Genomic DNA, 25,817 nt, shown 5'->3' with positions numbered 1-25,817 from the left:
GAAGAAGACATACTTTATCATTACCCGAGTGGAAATCTTTTTTCTTCACTCCTTCAGTGCACACGCACATTGATCTCCTGTTACATTACTTTAGGATCATCTATGTGACTCATTGTATGTAAACACAATCTTGTGTTTCCTCCACCCTGGCTCGGCGACCTGACATGACATCATGGTTGTCACGTCTGTCCAGTCAGCAGTCCACCATGCTAAGCCAGCATCTGTGAGCTAAAGCGCCGTCATGCAGAAAAAAAAAGGATGAAATAGGAAGGTGATGTCATCCTGTCTGCTCAGAGAGAGAGAGAGAGAGCGAGAGAGAGCGAGAGAGAGAGAGAGAGAGGAGAGAGAGACTAACAAGGTCCCAAAAACTCCGACATCCACCTCCTCAGCTGAACGCGTGACCCTTCCTCGAGGTAACCGAGCACAAACGTCAGCCCGCTGTCCTGCAGTGACACGAGGAAGTGATGTCACCCTGCTGGCTGCAGCACTCTCCTTCCCAACAGGACAATTACACAAACAGGCAGATTCACAGCTCTGTCAGCAACGTGACAGGACTTTGTCTAACTAAATGTTAAGCCTGGACGAAACAGGAAGACGGATTACAGGAGGGACTTCTGGTCGGAGGGAGGAACTTTTCTTTGGTTTCTTCGCTGAACTCAAAGGTCACCAGGCCTTTAAAGTCACACAGATTTCAGAAACTCTTGCTAAACGAAATTTGAACATAAGCACTGAAAATCGGTGAAGTTAGCTGTGTCAATTCTGGGGCTGCTTTCTTCGAAGGACGCGGTCTACGGAGGATGAGTCATTCGCAGCCTGTGTAGTTGCTGAGGCCGAACCTCTACGGAGGATTTCCTGTTTGCGTCACCAGCTGTTCCCGCCCTCACCCTTGCATCACAAAGTGCCGCTACTATCGCCTAGCAACAGGTAGCGAGCCGACTAACTTGCTAACATAACTAACGTCACGTAACTTATTTTATAGATAATTTTAAGTTTACAGGCCCCTTTTGAAACCAAGACTCTAACCCTGCAAAAATAATTTAAATATCTGCAGGCAATTAAAAAAATATATCTCTCTTGCATGTGCACAACTAGATTTCATAAACTACCAAAGGACCAAAGTATGGACACCTAAACATTACATCCACACATGACTGTATCAGTCTGAATTCCTGTGCTTTTATCTGCCCCTGTAACGTCCTCTGCCCTTTCTGTTTCAGGCTTTGCACCAGATTTGTTCCCGTTCAGCCACAGCAGCATCAGCGAGGTCAAACTCTGATTTTAGGCAGAAAATCTGCGTTCCAGTTCATCCCAGAGGGGCTGGATGGGTTTGAGGTCAGCTCTCTGTGGACGTTTCTCCCCCTCTGTCTTCATGGAGCTGGCTGTTGGTATCGGGGCAGTACTGGGTTGAAACATGAAAGGGTCAAACAAGCTGTACTTTAGCTCTAAGATTCCCCATCATTGGGAGTCACAGAACCATGAAAACCAGCCCTAAATCACAAGAAAAACCAAACTCCTCGTCTCCGTCTTTTTACCACAAGCCTGCAGCGAAACGTGAAGTCTCTCCCGTCCTGCAGCCTCGACGGCAGGAAGCAATTATTTGGATTTAAATCCCTCCTCTGTTGAGCCAGCAGCAGGAACAAGGTGAGGTCTGACATGCTGTCAGCTGGGAGAGGGAGAGGAGAGCTGCAGAGCCTCCCCTCCGCTGAGCCGTCTCTTTATCATTAACCTTGAAGAATGTTGACTTCTAACAGGGCTCGCTGCTCCTCTCCTGCTCGACTGCTTTCTAACATACTTAAGCCGACAGGTGAGGGAGGAGTCTGACATTTTCACACAGGTCTTTGTCGTCTCCTCGATGGTTCTTTTGCATATCGCACATGTTGCACAGCTCCCGTGTGCATTCGAAGGAAATTCTTCAAAGGCAAAACGCACGACTTGTGGCGCAGCTCTTTAGGCATCCTGCCAGGAGCTGCTGCTGAACGAAAGAACGAACAAATATAAAACAGTCCCTACCAGTAAATAAGTCAGAGTCAGCCACTCCATCTTCCAAGTCTGAATGCAGTCAATGCTCGAGTCAAAGTCCAAGCGCGAGTCATCAGTAGGGATGGGTATCGTTAAGATTTTACTACTACTCTTATCGATACAGCTTAACGATCCGGTATTCTTATCAATTCTTTTTTAAGAGAAAAAACAAAAGACGTAAAATAAACAATTATTCACAGCAACAGAAACAGCAATGTTTAGAACAGATCACTATTATAGACTCCAATGTTGTGATGATGGAAATATAAAACTAATGTGGCTGGCTGGTAGTGGGCGGGGCTTATCAATTAACCCGCTTCCTCACATGTACAGGTGAGTACTAAGGTTGCTGAGTAACAGCGTCCTGTGAGAAGTGTGGCAACGAGCATCATTGACATCGGTGAAGTCGAACGTCACTTTTAAACGTTTAGTTCTCTCCGCTATCGTCGCGAGCAGGATCTCGTGTGTGTGTGCGCGCTGTAGCGTGTGTGAGAGAGAGCTGCACCCGCCTCTCGCACACAGGCTCCGCCACAGAGAGATCTCTCTTCTGGATTGGGAATATGCATCACAGACGAACGTCTTAATCTTATTGCAGATTAGAAACGGTTGCTGAGATTAAATGTGCAAGATAATGTTTTTGTAGCAATGATAAACAGGAAACTTTTTCTATATTTCTCCAGTACCGAAAGCAGAACCGATAACGTTGGAAGTATGAATACTGTGGTATTTCATAATTCAGCCCCGGGGCCCGTTTAGTACCGGGCTTCGGTACCCATCCACAGTCATCAGTGCTCAAATCCAAGTCGAGTCACGAGGCCTGGAAATCAGGACTTGAGTCGGAATAGTCCGAGTCCTGGGCTCGAGTACGACAACACTGCTCTGCACACATATTGTTGAAATAACGTGTCATCATGATGCTGTCTGTTTGTACTTGAACACATATATCCTTTACTCACAGACCACCAGCAGAGAAGCTGCACAGCTCCAAACTGTTTGTGCTTCTGCAGAACGTAAAAGAAAACGGATTTTCAAACAGTCTGAGGACAGGAAGGTGAAAAAATAAAAGCAGAAGCTGCAGCCTCAGCTGTTCTCAAATCTCTGATATAACACTGTTCCTGAAGCTTCTTTATCTGCAGTAACGAGACGAGTTTTAAGTCTCCACCATCGCTGTGAAAAAGCCTGCGAGTGATGAAAGAAGAGTGACCCGAGAGCAGCCGAGGAGAGTTCACGGTCGGGTTTAATCACTTCATCATAAACCTTAGAGACGAGCAGCGGGAGGAATATTCCTCTCAGGAGCTTCATCTGCCCCGTTAGTAAGATGGAGCTCACCTGCTTTGACTCCTGGCATAAATACTCAGAGCATGGCGTATTTTGTGTTCCTAGAGAATATGTTTGTCCTCCGCAGACCCTCCACCCGCAGACTCTGTGAGAGCTGTGTGCTGAGATTGTCTCTCAGGCTGCTCTGAATGACGAACACACAGCAGAGTAAATATGGAGACAAACCGTGACGAGAGGAGCCCGGAGTCTGAAGCTGCAACACCAGGATTTAAGGAACACATTCGGGGTGTTTGAATGTTTGCAAACCTCGTTTCTGCGAGAAAAACAAAGTCTGCATGAGGACGACTCTGTGTGTGCAGGGCCCGGGGAGGACCGCTCTCTGCGCGCACCGTACCTGACAGTATGAAGAAGATCCCGGACACGAAGGCGAGGATGGTGCGCTGCGGCCGGATGTGTCCGATGTTGCTGATGACGAAGGCGGTGAAGACGAAGAGCAGGGAGACCATGGGGAAGGGAGTGGCTGTCCGGACCATTTCTGGAGGACAGAGAGGATTATGGGAGAGGGAGAGAGAAGGACAGAGATTAAAAATCACACAGTTCATGAATAAAGAGGCTGGTCTAAAATCCTATTAATTATAGTTTTAACAGTTCGACCCTTCAATCGTTTACTTTAATTAAATAAAACTTTGAGAAAACTTTGAGAAAACTTTACTGTAAATGTTCAACCTCTCGTCGTTTCTTCAGCTCCCAGGTCGTGTTGAGGGGGTGTATGTTTTATTCAGTAAACCGCCCCACAGTAACACCACACTGCTGTGACTCCTGTGTGTGTGTGTGTGTGTACCTGAGGACATTTATCAGACATTAAAAGGACCAAATGTCCTCCCCCGCGGTGTCACTGACTACAGTGAGAGCTTCACTTCAAAGCGACAGAACAAACTGTCGCAGGGAGACACTTTGAAGCCGGTTCACAGAGTCAACATGTTCAATCATTTAAACAGCTCACAGACGATCAGACCTGTGGGGAGCTGAACACAGCTCTTCAGATTCATTACAAAAACGTGTTCAAACACGGAGCTCTTTATACAAACATGAGTCTTCATGGGACTTCTGGTTATCTTTGACAAGAAGCTTAAATCAATCTGACTGTTTATTTGAATTCTTGTTTTATACATTAGATATAAGAGACGGTGATGTCTTCTGTTTCAAAGGGCATCTTTGGTGTTTACATGTTACTAACCTGAGGAGAAGCTGCCCTGGTTTCAGCATTGTTATGAACATTCATTCGAAATGTTTGAGGACGTACAAATGTTTAGATTTTTACTGGACAGCAAAGATTTATATTAACTCTTCAGGATGAGACTTTGAAAGGTTTAAGAAAAAGCAGTTCCACTACGTGTTTCTTCCACCGAGGTGGGAATTTAAAGGTTCCCGTTAGCCGGCTAGCAGAGCGCTGTCTGATGGTCTTTTACGCCTTTATTGATAGCCAGGACAGTGGACAGTGTTGGAAACAGGGGAGAGGGAGTGGGGCATCGAGGACTGTAGCCTCTGCCAGTTTCACCGCTGAGCTAAACCAGCGCCCTGATTCTGCTAAATGTTTCCTGTAGAAACGAGGCTGAGGAGGACAATAACCAGAAAGTGCAACATTAGAGAAAAAGTTAGTACACAAAACTCATACAGGCCCTCAAGTGCAGGATGAGTCATCTTTTCCCCCTTTGGAAAATAGAAACAAACTATTAATACCTAAAAAACTATAAATCTGCATATCGGTGACGTCACCTGGTAAACAACTATTTCATGGAAACTTTTACAGGACATCCATTCGATACTTAAGTAGAAGTACAGATACTTGTGTAAAAAAAGACTTAAAAGTAGAAGAACTGATTCGACTCCTTTACTTGAGTAAAAGTAAGAAAGTACAGGCTCTGAAATGTCCTTAAAGTTTTCCTCTGAAGGACGTTTTACCGACCACTTCTGTGCACAGCTAATGAAACCTCACAATAATAATAATAATGATAATAATAATTCAAAGACGATTCAACTTAAACGTTCTAGCTTAAAATAAAATAAAACTATATCCTGCCAATAATGAACATTAACTTTGTTCTGGAGTTGTAACAACACCAGTTTTTTTAACTTCAGAAATACACGATACCTCTTTTGATAACTCGAGAAAAAAAAAAAGTCCTCGTCACACTTGGACAGTTTTCTTCGTCTCTTATCTGGACACTGTCTGGTTTTTCAGACAGAATAATAAAGACTGAACCGAACTGAGGTCCCAAACGAGCACCTGGATCATTTTTTACAGCTTTGAAATCAGTCTTGGTGTTGGGACGGCGGCGTGCAGAGACAAAATAAATATATCCCATAATCACATGCAGTAAAACTAAAGTAACGAGCCTGTTTGAGAATGTAAGAAGTCGAAAGTACAGACTTTTGTGTTTAATGTTGGGAGGAAAAATAAACTGTCAGAAAAGTAAAGTAATGTAGTTTTTAGACCACTCAGAGCACATTTACACCCGCTCACACTCACATTCATCACTACTGGCAGAGGCTACAATGCAAAGTGCTGAACTCCAATCCGGCTCTATGCTCATTAATACATCGATGGTTATGTCGGAGTAATTTGGGGTTCAGTGTCTTGCCCAGTGACGCTTCGACATGTAGGCTGCAGGATCGAACCGCCAACCGATTCTTCCGCTGTGCCACAGCCACTCACTGTGACACCAGGGGAATAATTTATAAAAGAGTGTGCACGCAATGTCCCTTTATAAATCGCAATCTACCTGGAAATGTGCCCACGTGAAATAACCTCTTAGGGCCTGATCAGACACAACGCGTTTCAGCAGCTGGGGGCTTTTTGCGAGCTGCTTATGCGTTGCAGAGCGCCTCGCGTTTGTCCGCTCTGTGCGCCTCGCGTTTTTGAGGAAACGCTCCGAGCGCCTCGAGTTAAAAACCTCAACTCAAAGCAGAAAAGTGCCCGACGTCATGGCCGTTTTTTCTCATGGTCCAATCGGATGAAAGGAGAGGCGGGCCTTCTGTCGGTTTACAATATAACGTTTAGGTTAGTGACAGCTAATGATTCGGTGGTTGCCTTAACAACAGCAGAAAAGGCAGTGCGGTGCGCTCTGTCTGTCTGGGGACTACTGAAGTGTCTTTAGAGGTGCGAGGCCCTGTGCGGTTGAGACTTCACACAGCCCATGTGACGGTTCTGCGTATGTTTGGAATGTCACGGACACCGTTGGGTTTCGTGGCCCGGTCCTAAACGACCTACGGCCCGGTACCGGTCTGCGGCCCGTGGGTTGGGAAACCCGACCCTACACAATGCAGCGCTTTGAGCTGAACTTTTGCCAGTTGGATTTATTCCAGTTTGTGCTGAACGTGCTGATTCACTGGAGGTGACATAAGAAGTTATCTTTTCTTATTATTCCAGAGTAAACTTTGAAAGGTTTATCTTAAATCTATTAAACTTCTTTTAATCTTTTTCTGTCCAACGAAACAAAATGATGACAACAGTAAAATATGTAACTTGTGTATGCATGTTGGCTTGTGACTTACTGAGTATGTTGGCCGTGTTCTCTGTTGTGATCTCGATCTCTGGCTCGGTGAAATACTCTGACGCCACACATCTGCCCTTCTCCGGTCCTGAGAGAGGAGGAAAGGGAACAGAGTGAGAAACAACGAGCGAAGAGAGACGAACAGAGAGAGGAGTGGGAGGTGTTCCAGTCTTATTTATGTGATATGGAAATATTTTCATATGGAGAGAAAAGCAGAATAAACACAAACAAGAGGTTAGAAAACAGTGAAGGGCAGACTGAGACTCAGCGACAGAGACGACAAATGGATTTACAGAGGTAAACAGAGGTGTGGGAGGACGGAGAGACCCTGAAAGAGGAGGAAAAGAGAGAAACAGAGAGGCCGAAAATGGAGGAGGGAGCAAAAGTGAATTAGAGGTAGAGACAGATGGAGGTCAGAGGGCTCAGGAGGAAACACGGTGTGAGCTCAGAGAGAGGAGCTGAATGCAGACACCATGATTAACCTCAGAGAGTGGGCACAGAGACAGAGGACACACACACACACACACACACACACACACACACACACACACACACACACACACACGTAATAATAAAATGTATATATTCACAAAAATATGTCAACAAAATGATACACACACAAAGAAAGACACGATTTCTTTCGCCCCCTCGTCTTTCTCCCACCCACACACCCTCACTCTCTCTGACACACACACGCGCACACACACACACGCGGCTGTTCCAAATGCCACCAGCGTTTCCTCCTCTGACCTTTTGTACTAGGCGTCAGACAACAGGGAAACACAAACATGGCCGCCTCCCCAGAGCAACACCACAGTGACCCGAGACACGGAGACAGAAGCAGCAATAAGGACGCTTATTTGTATCTGCGGTGTCGCCCTGCATGCACGAGTGAACGTGGTCCTTTGTTTCTGTTGTACCACCATGGAGACACTGCCTCTCTTATCTTATATGTGCACTCTATTAAGGATGTAAAAAGGTTGGAATTAAACATGATATTTGGCTTTAAATCATCCAACATTAGACGTGATGTTAGGGTCAGGGCAACAAGTCCGTTCTGTTAAAACAGCGTTTGGTTTTTGGCACCAAGTTAAAGATAAACCGATTACAGCAACCGATAAAAGATGGAACGATATGAGACCTTCTCTTTGCCGGTTTTATGATTGTGATTATTTGACCCAAGCTGCAAAAAATGAAAAATGAAGCCAGTGCGGAAGTGCAAAAAACTGCAGTTCCTCGGGTGGCCACTAGAGGCTCCAGAAAAGAGAAATTACATTACAGCAGATGGGAAAATTCCCATTTTTGCAGCAGGAATAAACATGTTTACAGCCTGGTACAAACAACGGTTTTGTTATAAATAGCTGATTTTATTGTTCATGATAACAGTTTTATAACACACTCATTTTAATATTTTAAGCCCCATAGGGGCGGGGTCACTTGAGTGACAGGTGGATCCTGCTGGCTGTCTGCTAGACGTCAACACAGACACACAGTCACTGAGCCTAACTTCACCTGCTTGTGTTGTTGGAGCCTTTAGAGGAAAATAATCTGCCTCTCATGTGGGATTTATGGAACTTTATGGTCTTGCACAAAGTCTGAGCTCCAGCTTTTCGGTGAGTTAAATGCTAGTGTTATTGTATTGATATATTTTTAGCAGTAAGTAGCAGGTATACTGTGCTCGCTTTAGCTGCTTGTTAGCCTGTTCAGTGTTTATCAAACATTTATTTCATTGTCGGGCAGAAAATAGGAGTCAGGAGTTGTTGGCTTTTCCCCGGAGAGATTACAGCGGCCGTTCACCCGTCGCCATCTCACCAGGCGAGCGAGCGGCGAGTCAGCTACTTCTTTAGTCTGATGAATAAACACCTGCAGTCAGACACCGTCACAAACTGAATCTCCAGAGAAAGTTACGAGTTAATGGATCAGCCACTGGCGTTTGCAAGCCCCTCGCTCCTCTCAAGCTCCACCCTCTCATCCGAATTCAGTCACTTCAGGCTCCAGTAAACCAACATGGCGGTGGCCATATTTCGGTTTCATTTACGTGACGTCACGGTGGCTACTTCCATTATTAATACAGTCTATGACTTGACCGTGCAAAGATAACATGAAAGCTCCTTTTTCTGACTCTTTTTTTTTGACAGCTTGTGTGAAGATGGTTTTGTTGGGATGATGAGCAGGTCAAGCTTTGTGCAGAAGCAACCTCTGCAAGGGAATGCAGCAGTTATCTTTTTGGGCCTTGAAACAAGTGTTTAACTTGTAGATTAAATAAACAATAAACAATCTGAATGAGAACGTTCAAAAATGCTTCGTTACCGGAATGAAAGTCAAATAATTTAAGATGCAAACCGACTTGCAGTAGTACCTGAAGAATGAAGATAAATCAACATATAATTACTTTAAACATCATCAGCGGATATAAACATAAAAAGTGTTTCCCACCTGCCACAAAGCAGACCCTCCACAGGCCCGAGTGCAGCGCCATCTTCACCTCCGTGGTCTGGTTCTGCTGCAGGATGATCCCCTCCTCCATCAGCAGCCAGTAATCTGTCGACACGGCGACGCCGACCAACAGCAACCCGCACGCCCCGAAGACCGACGAGAGCAGCGTCAGAGCCCGCGTACTGAACGAACTCATCTGTGGGGAGACAGGAAAGAGTCAGACTCTAAGACGGGAACTGAGAGAACCATTTTTTATTCAGTTGATCTTAAGTGAGCAAACAAGGGAGGGTAAAGGGACCGCGGAGAAGAGGAAGAACTCAGAGCGACAGAGAGTTTAAAATCAGAAGGCATGTGAAGATGAGAGAAACAGCTGGTGATGAGCGGACAGAGAAAGATTGATTTAATTTATTGACTTTTACAGTTTTAAATATGCACAAGCCCATCAGGGAGATACTCAGACGAGAGCGAGGAGCCTCTGATTTAAATCTTTCCTGACTTTCATCGACTTCAGCTGTTAAATATGGATGTAATATCGGCCAGGAGAGGAGATGAAAGGAGGGAGGAGATGAGAGGAGGACAAGCTCGGACGGAGTGCACCGTTTTCATGTTTTAATCTCACTCAGATTTCCTCCATTATCTACAAAATAATCGAGTTCATCGAAAACTTTCACCAAACCATAAAAAGTTCAGTCGCTTGGAGATAAAATAGATTAAATTAAGCAGAGAAGGAGGCAATGAGATGATAAGTGATGCACGTAGGATTCCTCGTTTCAAAGCGAGTGAGCTAAATCCCAACATTCAGCAGGAAGTTTGTGAGCTAAAGAATGATGCAGATACACAGGAAGCAAAGGATGCACAGCGCAGAAGCAGAGACAACGGAGGCGAGGGAGGGTCTGAGCATCAGCAGTGAGAGGTGAATCCTCACATGATAGCAACATTGAGCAAATGAGCCAACTCAGCTGTCTAATGAACGCACGGGTATTTTCCCTTCAGGAGACAAAGGTAGATGCAGGGCCGGCTCCAGGCACAGGCGATACAGGCGGTCTCCTTCTGGCACCACGTTCTGGGGGGTTTGAGCCTCAAACGTTTTGAACGTAGCCCCGATGTTAAATTCAAGCCTGCTGCAAGATCGACACCTTCACCCCCAACCTGTCTCTCTGCTCCGATGGCATTAACCGACACCGCTCGCCCTCTTACTTTCTCAACCAATCACTCACTGCACTTCCCGACACAAGTTAGAAGAGAGGAGAGGAGAGATGTGTTCAGGTCCAAGTGGAAATACTCTTTACTAGAGAGGAGGGGAAGGACTGTTCTTTCGACGTACATATAATGTTCGTTCAGTTGTTTATTAGCTCGCCCTACTCGTTTTATCACTCATGTGATACAGGCAGACAGACAGCATATAATAGACAGGGAGGGGAAGAGAGACAGCAGCGTGTGATGGAGAGAGAGTAGCAGAGGATGAGAGGTGCATCACTACAATGCAACTCTGAAAAAGGTTATGAATGAAGAAAGACGTTTTTAATATCAAAGTTACTCGTGAATTTGAACACATTTTTCCATTTCTAGTCAATAAATGTTAAATGATAAAACATTTTTAATTTTCAATACTTACTAAAAAAAGAGAAAATTTGAAGAGTGCATAAAATTGCATCAAAATAGAGCTTCTTATAAAAAACATTCCCTCCTTACTGGGGTCACTGTCCTCTTATCCTAACACATTCAGCTGGATTGATCTTTATTGCAATATCAAATCGAATGATCAGGTCTCTTCTGGATAGCTGTGTTGCACACGGGCATGCAATATAAAAACACGCCTAGGGCGCAAAAAGGGGCCAGAGCCCTGAGAGCAGAATCATCGAGGTGCAGGCATCAATAAATGATCAGTCTTGTTTTTCCAACAACCGTACGGATCTTTAAAAATGAAAAGTGTCTTGTTATGATTTTAATCCAGAGACAGAAACACAAAACGATTCAGCAGGAACAAAAGAAACATCTAAAACGAGGCTTTGACAAGTGTTCAGCAGTAAAACTGATTTTCCTTAAATCGGCCAAATTATGAATGAAGTCTGGTGTGGTGATAACATGTTTTAAATCTCCATTTGTTCATTTTAAACTACAGAGATAATGACTGCTGGTGACCACCTTGCAGCCTCTGCTGGTTCCCTGCAGGTGAGAGCAGTCACCAGGCGTCCCTGCAGTGCAAGCTGATGCTCACTAGGTGGCAGAAACGCTGCCTCTGTCGTGCATCATTTCAGCTGTTGACACACTAAAAAAAAACATCCTCTTTTTTACTCACACACACTCAAAAACACACACACAGCGCCTCATCCGTGCAGTCAAAATGGAGGTCACATTCACCCTGCTGCGGTGTGAAACAGGCGTGAAACAGCGCAGGCCCCAAACTGTAAACACAGAATGCAGCTCGGCTCTGTGCAAACACACGGCTGGACGAAAACAAGCAACAAACCCTCTTCTCTCAAAGCATCCTTTTTGTGTGTTACATACACAACATATTTCCTTTACAGTGTCAGGAACCGAGCAGCTCACATCCCTGCGGCCGTAATGGGAACTATTAATTAAAGCTGCAGTTGGACCGTGCTCATACAGTTTAATGAAACATGCCGTGGGCTCAACGTGCATCTATAAAACACAAATAGTCCGCAGCGCTGTGTAACATGATTTACTGAGACACAAACAGTTTGAGATATTTACGTTCAAGCTTCTTTTACGACAGATGGGACGTCAGTGCATGTCAATGTGTCGTCTTGAGCTGTGATTATGTTACAGTAAAGTTTGTTGATGTGACTTCATAAGCACATTTGGAAAGCACTTTGTTTTGCTGCAGTTTCTGTATGATTTTAGAAATACAGCTTAGTTTTTTATCTTTTAATAAATAAGACATAAAGACACTAATTACAGAGTTCACCTTAACCCTGTATGAGCTCAAGACAGCACACAGTTTCAGTATCACGTCACCTCAGCTGCAAATTTGGGCATTTTGTCCAGAATGTTTCCAGACTCTACAGAGGTTAAAAAAGTTTGTTGACTTCAATTCTAATGAATCCAGGCAGAGCAGCAGGTTAACATGAACTTAACTCAGCGTTAAGCTCAATTCGGATCAATGATTCGCAACGAGACTGGCTGCACCTGCCAAAAGAATCCCTCGACATCGGATCGTAAACGTTCTAAAACTGGGCCGTTCACATCAAAGCAACGGAACGCACACAGACGCAGCTGACATACCCCACTACTTCTGCGTTAATACTGTATAACGTTAGTATTAGGCCCAGGTTACATGAATTATCTAGCTGGATTTCTGTTACTACTATAAAAAGTAGATGACAGTGACATGCTCACAGTGTTAGCTGTAATATCGATTAATAAATGTCGAAGACAGAGAGTTTGGAAAGAGAGGATCTGGAGCCGTCTTTGGCTACTGCAGCGGCAGAGACAGGGTGCCTACGCCAACTTATGCTGTTTCCTGATTGGCTGACATGAAACCGCTACATCATTCCATTCTAAAACTCCATTTTGGAGATTTGACAAGTCAAATCTTTTGCAATTTCCTCTGCAACATTCTAAAAGTGTTTTGTTGCGTTGATCTGAACTGGGCTGTAGAGTCACAGTCAGAGAAAGTGTGAAGCATCATTTGTAAAGAAACAAACCAGTTGCTGTTTAACAAATATTTCAAAGTTTAAGGAGGATAATTTTTCAAAGTATTCACGTGCTAAAATCATCTGTGCTCCTACATGTATGGGTTCAACCTCTCTGAAACCTCCTCTGTGTCTTCTTTAAACAGTTGGGGGGGGGGGTAGTTTAGCATAATTTACAGTTTTAAAAAAATCCTCATGTTTCTCAGGTGCTCTGTGCAGGTCCTCATACAGCCTCTGCCTAAGACAACTCAGCCAGCTCTGTCCCTGTAACAAACCCCGCCCCTACAAGCCTGATTCTGATTGGCCAGCTCTCCTGCTGAGACTTCTCAAAGTGCAGCGTGTATAAAAAAACTTACTCCAACATACTTTCACCTACAGATCTGAAACTTCACCCACGTGTAGTCTGGACATCCAACGTTGTAACATTATATACAGTAGGTCTTAACATGTGAAACAGCATAATACCCACTCTTTATCTTCTTCTTAAGATATATTTGGTACATAAACTGGTCATGTTAATGTCCTAGGATAACCGAGGTTACGTGAAATATGATGTATTAGACATGCATCGTACAGTAGTAACTTGAAGAACATGGGTTGAGTACAGTCATTTTTTTGAAGACACAGGAGTGAGATCACCGTTACCTGTTTAAGAGGACATTTATGGTTGAACTAATAGCTTAGGTGCTTCTTTAAAGGTTAAATGTGGAGGGAGCGACATAAAGCCGATAACAGAACAAACTGAACTCAGTCGGCGAGATGAGAAGCGAACAGATAAGAGGCAAAGTCTCAGTCAGGCAGCAGCGTGAGGACGAGGAGTGACCTCATCACTCAAGCAAAACGCTGCAGAGCACATTCTGCGGAGGATTCGCTTACTCAGACATGAGTCACACCGTACAAATGTTTGATATGGTGAAACACCTCTCGCCTCGTGTGAACCCAGCCGATCGAGGTTCCCTGCAGAGAGAACAACAGGCACGTCGGGCGTGTGAGGGTGTAAACACTCGTGTGTGCACGAGGCTGTAAAGGAAAACAATACACTAGAAGAAAGGCATGAAAACACATCCTGAGGAGGCCTGATCCCTCTTAGAAAAGAGTTAAGCTTTCTTTTGCGACCTTGAACTGGAACCATGTAGCTTTAAAGTCTAATGCTTGAACTTGTGGATGAGCTATAAATATTTAAATGTCAAGAAGGGCGAATGTGTTTGTGTTCGGGCAGCTCATACATTTTAAAGCAGGGACTACAACTCAATAAATCCCCCAAATATATCAAAACTTAAGCTTTAACTTTCTGCTGTAAACGGTAGAAACAAACAGGACAGTCGGAGTGCGGTGACTTTCTCCTCTCTGCAGAGTCACATGAAGACACTGAAAGACGTCCGACCCTTTCCGAGCCGTCAGAAAGTGACATCCCGTGAATAAGACGGAGGTGATTTGCGCTCCAGCTCGTGTAAATAAGCATCAGTCTTCGAGCTGGAAATGTCAGGCTCAACGTGAGAGGCAGGCCGACGCTCAGAGCTGCTGAGTCAAAACACACAAATCCATCCTCCACAGAGCGGAGGAGACAGAGCGGAGTACCTGCGGGACTCTGAGGACCGTCTCACTCTGTGGGCTTCAGATGGCTTCATTCATGCTGCTCCTCTCCACTAACACCAAGTAAAAAGAGTTTAGACTTACAGGAGGGCACTTCCTGGATGAAGGTGGTTATTTTGTTTGGATCTACTTCTTCCACAGTTGAAATGTTTCAGGCTTTAAACTGTGGAACACATTCACAGGTTGTAACGTCCTCATTTTACCTCTTCAGCTAACGGCCTTCCCAAAGCATATACTGTATATGCCATATTTACATATAGTACCTATAAATGCATATAGTACAGTCTGTCAAAGGTTAATGTTATTAAAGAAGATAAAGGAAGAACAGGCATTTTGTTGGTAGATACAAGTTGAGTGCTTCTGATCGACGCAGGAAAAAGAGTCAGACCCCGTGCATGCGTGGGCTCCCTCCAGGTACTCCGGCTTCCTCCCACAGTCCAAACACATGCTCCTTAGAGACTTTCACACCTGCAAGCAATTTTAGAGTCACCAGTGAACCTATGTGTCAGCCCTGTGATTGACTGGTGATCAGTCCAGGTGTAACCCCACCTCCCGACTCCAGCCCCCCGTGACCCTGAACAGGAAAAGCAGTATAGATGATGGATGGATTAATTGTCTGTTATTTCATGACATCATTATTGATAAAATTAGCTTGCAAACACAGCTTATGTTCCACTGCAGACTTGAAATTAATGTTACATTCTCTTCAAATCATCAGTAATATATAATTATTTCCAACATGGACAGTGAAAGACAAACTTTGTCTGTTAAGAAGAATATCTATTCTCCATGTGTGAAGAAGCGATGTAACATCTGGTTGTTAATTCCATCATATTTTGACATTCTTCCACCGTAATCATCGCCTGTATTCTACGACCATTTTCTATACGCCACAACTAACACCCAAGGAAATCGAGACCTCCATCCATCCACTATCCATACCACGGAGCCGGAGTACCTGGAGGGAACCCACGATGGCGATACAGAGAACAACATCACTGGAACTTCTCACTGTGTGTATCCCTCCGCCTCAGCCGGGTGTTCTGAATACTGTTAATGACCATCACAGCAGGCCGAGTATGTCTACATTAATGAAGCTGGTTCCTCTGAATCACACAGCAGACTCTGACTTCACTGGTTGATGATACATTAAAACAAACAGATAAATGAACATGATAAACACAGCTGATCTGTGGTCACCTGCAGACACACGGTGCAGGAGAATGTTTGGGTTGCTTGGCAACAAAAGTTCAGTTTCAGTTAAGTTGTGGAAGTAGTTCAGTTGGTGGAAAGAAAAATAATCTGTTGTTGATTGTGACTTTTTACTACTATTTTCTGCTTCTGTAACTGTTGTATAAAAGCAATATCACACTCGAGGTCGTGATGTTGTTCTGAATATCATCGCCGCTGTGATTATCTGCGGCCTCGAGCCTGCGACCCGATCAATGCGTACATTTCAGCCATGATGATTCTGGGCTGCATGTTTTCAGATGTAAGCCTGGAGAAAAAGTGGGTTTGGAGGACACTGTTAGATTGGGTCAGAGCACCAAGTATTATAGAGAGCGCTTGCACACACACACACACAGTCTCTCTCACACACACACACACACATGAAACCGAAGCAGGCCTGTGTTTGCTGAGATAGCTGTACACAAATTGGCTGGGATGAGGTTCTGTGTAGCTGAAGCCTTGAGAATAAAACCACAATTCCCAGGTCGCACCAGCCGCTGACTAACCGTGTGTGCTGGAGAATCAGGAGCAGAGGCGAGGTAATGAATTACAGATGAATGGAGCGGCGGAGCTTAGGAAAAATACAGCCAGAGGTAATGACGTGGGGAAGAAGGAGTGAGGGAAGGTGGGAAGAGAAGGAGAGGAGAGCAGAAGGTGAACGATTGGGAGGAAGGATTTAGGAGGAATAAAAAGAGAGAGGGTGGTGAAGGGAAGATACAGAGTGAAATGGAAAAGGTGAGGTTTAAGGTGGTGAGCGGAGTAAGGATGAAAGAAGAGGATAAAGGCAGAACAAAGACAGGAGGGTGGAAAGGTATTAGGAGCAGAAGCAGGAAAAGAGGACAGATATGGAGGAAGCATAGGTAAGGAGGTGTGGGGAAGATGGGAGAAAGACCAGTGTGTAAGAAGCAGGATTGGAAAGGAAGGATGGGAGAGGAGAAAGGATAAAGGAAGAAAATGAGGGACAAAATTAGGATCTCAAAGATGAGATGAATGGATAACAGAAGGACAAGTAAAAGGTCAAAGAAGAGACAGAAGGGAGGAGAAATTGGAGGTTTGGGGACGAGATGCAGCAAGAAACACCTGCAAGAAGAATGAAGTTGCAATGCAAGTTGTGATTTTTTGGGCCTTTTTTTCCTCTTTAATAATAAATAATAATACATCACACATCCGCTGTTAGTGACCGGGACAAACGCTCCAATAAAGCCATCTATTGGCTGAACGGGCCGTTTGTCTTCTGACATCACATCCTGTCGATTTCCATGTCAAGATGCCAAATTAAATATGTAAAAACTATTTAAGTTAATAGCCATGAAATGCTCATTCGGCACTGCATATACACATTACTATGCTGTTAATATGCACAAAGGACAGTTTTCAGCACAGAAGCATGGATAAATAACAACAAGAAGACAGCGAGTGTTGAGTTTATGATCATGTATTCACTGTATAGAGTCTCCTTAAAGACACTGCAGTTCGAGGCCAGATTAGGAAGCTCGTGAAAGACAATTAAATCTGAATCTTGTTAGAACGGCGCTGCTCTCGGCTTCACAGGAACTTACAGGCTTAAAGATATTACGGAAACAGTCAAATCAGGAGATCAATATATTGAATATCTAAGATGTGAGTTTGGTGATGTAAATTACTTCACACGTGGGGATATAGAATGATCGGTCAAATTTGCTTTAAAATTGCGCCAATTGGCCAAAATTGCAGGTCAAGACAAAGTCGTACCAATTGGTTGAATTTGCGTGAATCTGCAGGAACACAAAATCACAACTTGCTGGCTGAACAAAGATTTTTTTAGGCATTTCTGACACATTCTCTCTCCCTGCTGTTCGAGTGCATCAGCTTGGTCCTACACTTAAATATATCGAGGTACCCCTCTGTGCTCATGCAGGACCTGCAGACAAGTTAGCAATAATAAATACGCAAAGTCTTTAAAATAAACTCAACGAGAAATCAAAGCCGATGCTGCAGGAGAGCGTCGAGTGTCATATTATAAAGCACAGGGCCCTAACAAGCTGCTGTATACGACACTGTAACTGCAGAGATGTGAATGGAGAAACATTCAGGGCAGTCCAGCAGTGAGCAGCAGGCTGGGGAGCTGTCCGCCACTGTGGTGCTGAAATCCTCACTACACACAAGAAGCACGATTCTCCTCTCCTCTTCACTCTCTCTCTCTCATTCATGTTCCTTCTCTGTACTAGAGCCAGACAAGCTGTCTTTTCAAGGCAAATTTTTTTTTAAAAGTCGTGACAAGATTTTCACTGTTTCTATTTTCTAAAATGTTTCTTTTTACTGTCAAATTGTCTCTCCCGTTTCCCTCACCAAGTTTCTTTAAGATGTTGACTCTGAGAAAAAAAAGATGTTGTTACACTGCCCAAAAGCTCTCAGGAACGAGGTCGGAGGGGAAAGCTGGGTCGACAAAGCGGCACACTCTTCCCTGGGAGACTGCTGTTAGTATCCCTTCTTTTTTTTAACATTATTTTAAGAAGTGAACATCTGTTATTTACACACGCTGGTCTCTTCTCCTGATGGCAGGTTTCCCTCCAGGAGGGGAGGAGAGGTCAGAGGTCAGATTCAGCTGCAGTGCTGCTGGTCCTGGGGATGTCAGAGATGATTTTTGTTGCTCTGGGGAAACTGTTACTGATGTAATTAGATTTATCTTTAATCTTGTTGCTGTTTGTCACAATGCTGTATGTCAGACCTGAAGCGTCGTCACAGTCAGCTGTGTGCCTCCAGCAGAGTTTTCTAATGTAAAAATAAACATGGCTGAGGGTCACATTTAATCTGTCAAAGAAACCGGCTCAACACAAACGTCCTCATTTAACATTTTATTTAGATTCATTATTAATTTGATTTTATTGGAGGCTTAGAAGCTTCCTCAATGAAGTCCAACTTAATGAATGAGTGTGCGTTGCTAATTAAGGCATTAAAGCAGGACGTCAGTGTAGGAGTTATAATAAGATTCCTTAATCTGGAGCTTTGTACATATGAATTAATTTCTGGATATAGGCCATTTACTTCATAAAGAGCCCATTGTGCAATACAGCTTTAGAGGTACTATTTTTATCTACCATCAATGAGCCTCTTTATTGGTGCTGTGATGTGATGTGATTTGTGTGTCTGTTTTATGCATAGCAACAAGGTGGACTGAACTGAAATGATAATTAGATAAAAATGGAGCAATAAGAGAGATTAATGTGGGATAGAAAGGATTTGGAGAATGATTCAATACAGGAGAAACTCACTGCGTAAGTTTTACGCCTAAGTTTGTTCATAAGTAAAACTTTGCAACTTTAAAGTGCTGATCTGGAAGATCTCACTTTCGTTCTCTTTGGGGGCACCTGTGGCGATAAACAGTAACTGCAGAGCACACTTCCCAGATATCCAGACAGTGCTGCATGTGTGACGTCCACGGTTGGCTCCGGCTGTAACTCTTGATTTTCCTGGCTGACGGTCGCTTTCCTTTTCAGACTGTTTGCTTCATCTGAGCGTCGAGTTTGTTTCTCTTTCTTTGGATTTTCTCTTATTGTTGAAGTTGTATCTGTAGTCATCCATCTTTTCTTTGTTTGTTCAGCCATAGTAGATTACTGTTTACTCGCAACACTTGCAGAGACCGGAAAAGCAGCTGCTTAGCTCCGCCTACCCTCTCTGGCAGACCAACCACTGCTGGCTGATGGAAAACGCGTCACTAACTGGGCGCTGCTTGTGATTTTTTCCGCTAAAGTCACCACAGACAGTCTGTAATACTGCAAATGGTGCAAAGGCTTTCATCAGTGGGGCATAGGCTCAATCACCATTGTGTTACCTCATTAAGCGATAGATAGAGACTCAACAGATTTACATGAAAATCTTTGAGATTATCACTTAATAGGCCTCCAAAACTTACTTTTAAATCCACCTTGTAAATTCAAGTGATGTGATCCTACTCAGCCTTTCGTTTGTCTCCTATGAGCACTTTGGACCAGTTTGAGGTTGGTGGAGCTCAGTTGAAAAAGTGTGCAACAATCGACTTAAGTGACATTTAAATAAGAAACCAAGTTTGGTTCTTTGTTCACCCTCTTTTAATTTAAAAACTCCCACAGGTGTCGGGTTGTTTGTTTTGTTTCTTATTTAGTCCTTTATGAATGACCTGAAGCCAAGTTTTACTGGTTTTATAAGAGGGACAAGTCCCGCTAAAAAGTTTATTAACATAATCGTCACAGCTGCTAACACAGTAAGTAAAAACACACAAACAACTCGGCTCCAGAATTGCACAGCTGGTTGAGCAAAACAGGTTTAAAACACCATTTAAACCATTGAAAGACAGAAGTTAGTCTATCAAACGGTGTTAGTTGGCTGGTCACAACTCTCTTAGAGGAAAGGTCATGCGCTGAGTGAATTTGGAGTCAGTACCTCTCCTGTCTTGGCTGCAGCCCTGCTCAGAAGAAGCCAAAACTTCATAAAACAAACACCCTGACATTCTGTAAATATGCATGGGTATTTGAGCACACTGCCTGAGACTTCAAGGGAACTTCTAGCTGCAACAGCCCGACCCCGAGAGGACTGAAATTTTGGCTCCCACGGTTTGGAAGTGGCAGGGAAATAAAAAAAAAAAAGGGATGAGATGAAACAGAGATGAAAGACTGTGCAGAAAGGACGGGTCAATACGAAGCAGGGCAGAGCAACTGCTGAGCTCCATGAAACTACATGTCCCATGGTGCCGGGTGGGGCTCCACAGATGGCGTTCCCAGGTTAGCTTGCTAGCGTTGTTTTCTGTTGAGAAGGCAATATGTCCCTCTGTCAGCAGTGAGAGGCTCGTGCCAACTGGCAGAAAGAGAGGTGGATATTTAAAGATCGGAAGACTAAAAGAACAGAGGAGAGGAGATGAGCAAGAGATGATGAATGGTCGGAATAAATAGAAGGAAAAAGGAGGGAACGGGGATGGGAAGAAGTCAATTTGTCTCTAAAATTCCAACTTATGTGTAAATATAGCATCAAAACGCTCCAGACGAGACGTTTCTACGAACATTTCTGAGTCGCGTTCACGTCTGGAGATGCTGCAGGAAGACTCTCAGTTCTCAAAGCGGTACTTAAGACGATGAAAGCTTTGGGAAACAAACCCTCGTCCTGTAGTCTGCAGAGCGGCTGCTGGACTGATAAAGATAATTAGCTTATGCGCTGGGTAGGAAAACACACACACACACACACACTGGAGAAAATGAAGCAAGGCCTGCAGGAGACTGTGTGTTAATGTGCCGAGCAGAGGTAGATTAAATAGAGGGAGAGATAAGCAGAGAAACAGAGGAGTAACAGAGGAGAGGGAGCTCACAGGGAAAGACCTTGGCCCAGAAATAGAGGAAAGTCCTTGTGCCACACACACGTAGTTTACGTCACACACATGCACCAAGTCTGGCATGTGCAGAGCAGTATTCATAAAAAACCCTCCCCCACGCGGCCACACACATTTCATTCACCTTCGCTCAGTTTGAATGTTGTGTAATCTGAGGTCAAATTTGGCTTCAGCCGGAGGGGGAACGGACCTTAACTGTGCATAATTCAAACACTGAAAATACACCAGTGCTGCTGCGAGGAGAGAAAACATCTGCAAAAAAAACAGCTTTGTTTCCTCTTGTGCAGTTTTTCACCCGATCGCTGAATCGGTTTCATGAAGGCAAATATTGACTTTTGTTTAGCTTTAAATCTGATGCTCGTGTCCAACTTGTTTGGTAATTACAAACCAGTGAACACACCCTTCCCTCCAATGTATCTTCTTATAACCGTTTGCATCTTACATCTTACATTTTAATGTGGCTGTAATGCATTCTAATGCAAGGTTGTCAAATACCGATGCTTCGTCACACCCCGTCTTTCGTGTACGGTACAGATGCAGAAGGTAGCGTCTGTTCAGCGTCTGTTTCAAGGCACTGTGACAACCCTCTGCTGGCAGGCCTCTCCCTGGTGGCGGTCCCTCTCTCTCTCCCCTGGCTTCCACCTGGTTTTGTGGTACTTTTTTTTTTTTTTATCTTGACGTTGAGCTCTCTTTCAGTTGTGAAGATAAATATATTTATATTAGCTCGTTTAGGTCATCCCACTTTTGTCCAGCCATTAGCCTGGTCGCACCCAGAGACCTCTCTGCTCAGGTACCTCAGACCTCTCTGCTCAGGTACCTAGAACTAGATGCTTGAGCATTGGGGTCGCATGTGCCCAATGCTCAATCCCCATTGGCTCACAGAACTAGGTGCCTGAGGAAAGAGGTCTGCATTTTAACCCTTCTCTTACCAACAGGCGGCGATATAACCCGGTCATGCAAAGAAGAAAAAGAAAATCGCGGCCAATCAAAAGTCTGAAAAAATTGATTGCCTGAAGACAACCTGGCAGGCTGCAATGGTGCATCGAGGAAGGGGGACGAGTAACTGTACATATGTGTGTAAACTTTTGTCACGTCTGTCATTTTGCAAGGAATGTCGCCTCTTTTGTGACGCCTCACAGAGAAGATAACGGCGCACAAAAGCCAAGAACGCCGTTTACCCCGTCTACACGTCTCCGTGGAAATGGAGTTTCGTACCCGTGTACGTGTGGACATTTAGGACAAACACCCTGCTGTGAGTTCTTTTCTTTAAAGAGACTCGAACCTCTGTCCATGAGCTCTGACCACCACCTCAAGCAGACTTTACTGGTCTTTAGACTACACCAGGTGACCGTCCGACATGCTGGATGGCTGAACATCCTGCACAGAACCCTGCTGTGCAGAACTTAGCGTGTCAGCGTATATTTTCAAAGGCATTAGTACAAAGAGCGAATATAACCAGCCGGTCCTCTTACTCCTCTCCATCATTAGAAATTGGTAGGCGGTGCAGATATGCGTCTCCGTCTCTCTGCCTGACAAATGTAACCGAAGGACTTTACTGTACGTGGAGTTACCCTGATGGGAAACAAAGCAGTGACCCTGCCATTGTTGGTGACTCACACCATCAATCAGCCGTTTAAACAGCTGAAGTTAGAGAGCGATCCGTCTCCCGTCACCTCGGAGAGCTGCAGGACAACCGAGCACGATGACACGTCTTACACGAGCTGTCAGATGTGTATACATCTCTGTCGAGAACTGAGTGTTTGGACATTAAACCTGACCTCCTGACCTTCTAACACACTGCACAGGGCGCTCAGGCTGCATTAACTCATCAATACTCCACACAGGCTTTAGAAATGAACTGATATATTAAATTAAAAGCACATTTTCCTACATTGTAGATGTCTATATTTGACAGTTTTAAATGGACGACACATATATATCTTTGCAGTGAAGTAAAAGTGGCCATAATGCAAAGCTTTCCCAATGGATCGCCGATTTGCAGTCTATGTTCGGCTCCGATCACCGTACCTGTTGGTAACTTGTTCTGCAGTGTATTCCAAACACAGCACAAAGAATGCCCGACTACCAGCGCCCTTCATCCCAGGCAACTCGAGCAGAGTCTTCCTCTGAGGCAGCCGAGTTTCAAACCTTTCTCAAGAATGAATGGAAGTCCCAAATGTTCCAAAACAACCGGCTGTTATAACTGCATGCAGGTCTGCACAAGAGATAATCCCACTGTAGTAAATGCACACTATTTAACGCTTCCCCACGACCAACTCTGTAACTGGTAAACAATCTCCACCTTGAACTGTTCCCATCCACTCCTTTTGTGAACATTTTCAAATTTAGTGCTGAAAATTCACACCCAAAATCTGAAAATTTTATAAACGACAAAAGTACACTTCAGAGAAGAAGAGTGGTATGTGTATTGAAGAGTACGAGCTTGAAGAGTAACAGCTTACAGAGTAACAGCTCTGCAGGCAGCATGCAAACAATTACACACCACTTTGTCACGACACTGTGCCTTAATCTTTCTAGCTCATCTTTGGTCTGCTGTCCGTCATTGTGATGTCATCCGTCTGTGCTCCCTCTCTGAATGTGATGTATCTACAGCCGTGCAGAGGATTGTGGGTAAGAATGGCCAAAAAAGGCATGCTGCTTTGCATACAGCAAAGTGTGATGTTATGCAGGACATCAGGTATTTCTTGCACACTGCATTTCACATGAGTTGTGACTCATTTCATCTTTTTCCACATGCTTGATGGTAAGGAATTATGGGTATTAAAATGCAGACATGTAGATAAGTTATATTTTCTGACTGGAGCATTTACGCCACCTACTGCTTATCTTGATCAATATGTATTTAACAGCCGGGGATTTCCATTTGGGTTTCACTGATTTTCTGAAAATCTGCACTTAATTTATAGTGAAAGCTGGATTTACAGACACATTAAAAATGTGTTTTGTCTTTGTAAGATCTATTTTATCAATAAAAACATATTACAGTGGAAAAAATGGCTCGTTTTGTTGTTGTTTTTTGGTTCCTAGGAGGAAAATATCCGAGAAATATTCACCTTAATGACCAGAATGCGACTGAAAGAAAGCTTCCCCTCCTCTCTTCCCTTTCTGCACTGAATCCTATTTCTTCTCTATAACACACACACACACACACACACACAATATGCATATGTATGTAAGGAGAGGAGAGACACAGCGAGGTGGACCCAATAAGAAGTGCTGCAGTCTGCTGGAACAGTAACACAGGATGGGTTCCCCGAGAAGGAGCCAAGAGTTTTTTAGAGCACGCACACACACACACAAACACACGCACACACACACACACACAAATATGCACACGTCTCACCCTCACACACGTTTGCCTCCCTCCTGCTCTCTCCTCTCTCTACGCGCACACACACAGGTACCATAGTGACACAATCACATCATCCACACACACTTTGCTTTCCCCCAACCCACCACCGACACCCACCCTCTCCCTCCCTCCCTCTCTCTCTCCTCCACGCGCCGCTGGGAGCGAAGCAGCTTCACCGCGCTGCTCTCCAGACTCTGTATTGACTGTACAGTCCTTATTCCAAATGCGCCACACTAATCAGCGTACAGCACATTCCTCCGCTGACAGGCCGGGAAACAGCCGCGCAGACACACTCATCAGCGGCTGTCAGGGAAACAGCGCACACCTCTTCTCCTCTCTCCTCAAACGGAGGTGAGCAAAAGACTTGAGGCTCCTCTCTTACACAACAACCGCTCTTTTTTTTTAAAGCTGGTAAAATCATAGAGACTATTTCACACACAGTCACGTGCATGAGCAGCATTTCAGTGCCGAAACTGAAGTCTTGACGTGCGCATGCAGCCAAAAAAGCGGAGCTCGCCTCAACAAGCCCCAAAGAGTGCGAGCCGCTCTGAAACAGATGGGAGAAGAAGGGGGGAAGATGGAGTGAGGTGAGGTGATGATGAAGATTTTGGGGAAGGCGCAGTTGGAATGAAGGCAGCAGAAGCTTTACTCACCCTGCAGAGCGGAGAGCTGCTCGGACGGTGCAGCCGACGAGAGATCTGTGCGCACTGGCGAGCCTGGGCACCAAATTTGCAGTTCTGCCCTTATCTTACTCCCTCTCTCTCTCTCTCTCTCTCTCTCTGCCTCCCTCTCCTGCACTCGCTACACTGTCTCGCTTTTTCTTGTATCCCCCTCTTCTCCTCTCTTTTCTCCCCCTCTCTCTCACTCCTCCTCCTTCTCCTTCTTGACTTCACTCCGCTCCTTCAGCACTGCGGAGAATCCGTTGAATGAGCTTCGCTATAGTTTGGGTATAGGGAGGTGGGACTGGTGTGTGTGTGTGTGTGTGTGAGGGAGAGAGAAGGAGAGGAGGGGAGGAGGGGGGGTTACAGTGATGTAGGCTGGAGGGAGAAGAAGACACGCGCGCACACGCACGCAGACAGCATGGCATAAGAGCGTGCCGGCTTGAATTGAGGACACATCATGCGAGCTGACAGCATGACTGATTCAAACATACAGCAACAATTAGCTTTGTGTAACTCGTTAATGGACAAAACATCCAAACACGTCTCTGCAGAATGACTGAGCATCCATTTATTCATCATAATAACTGGAATAATTGATTGACAGCAGAGAATAAACATCCAGAAATGAGCTACAAGAATGAAACAGAGTCACATGGGTTGATCTGACAGTCTTATTTCTGA

The 25,817-nt window shown here is 44.5% G+C and overlaps 1 protein-coding gene across 1 annotated transcript in view; it reads right to left on the bottom strand.

Annotated features, from left to right (window-relative positions):
* The window catches only part of cacng7a (calcium channel, voltage-dependent, gamma subunit 7a), a 34,934-nt gene extending 9,568 nt beyond the window's left edge, over window positions 1-25,366 (bottom strand). The window contains exons 1-4 of the mRNA XM_069681752.1: window positions 25,128-25,366; window positions 9,288-9,483; window positions 6,853-6,939; window positions 3,692-3,832 (exon numbers count right to left, since the gene is read on the bottom strand). Of these exons, the coding sequence (XP_069537853.1) occupies window positions 3,692-3,832; window positions 6,853-6,939; window positions 9,288-9,483 (424 nt within the window). The 5' untranslated portion in view covers window positions 25,128-25,366. The remainder of the gene's footprint in view (window positions 1-3,691; window positions 3,833-6,852; window positions 6,940-9,287; window positions 9,484-25,127) is intronic.
* Window positions 25,367-25,817: the final 451 nt, after the last annotated feature.

The sequence above is a fragment of the Semicossyphus pulcher genome, unplaced genomic scaffold (assembly GCF_022749685.1).
Source record: "Semicossyphus pulcher isolate SPU_LCO1_2020_fin unplaced genomic scaffold, fSemPul1.0.p SCAF_5, whole genome shotgun sequence".
NCBI classification, from domain to species: domain Eukaryota; kingdom Metazoa; phylum Chordata; class Actinopteri; order Labriformes; family Labridae; genus Semicossyphus; species Semicossyphus pulcher.
This window is presented reverse-complemented; position numbering and strand designations above follow the sequence as displayed.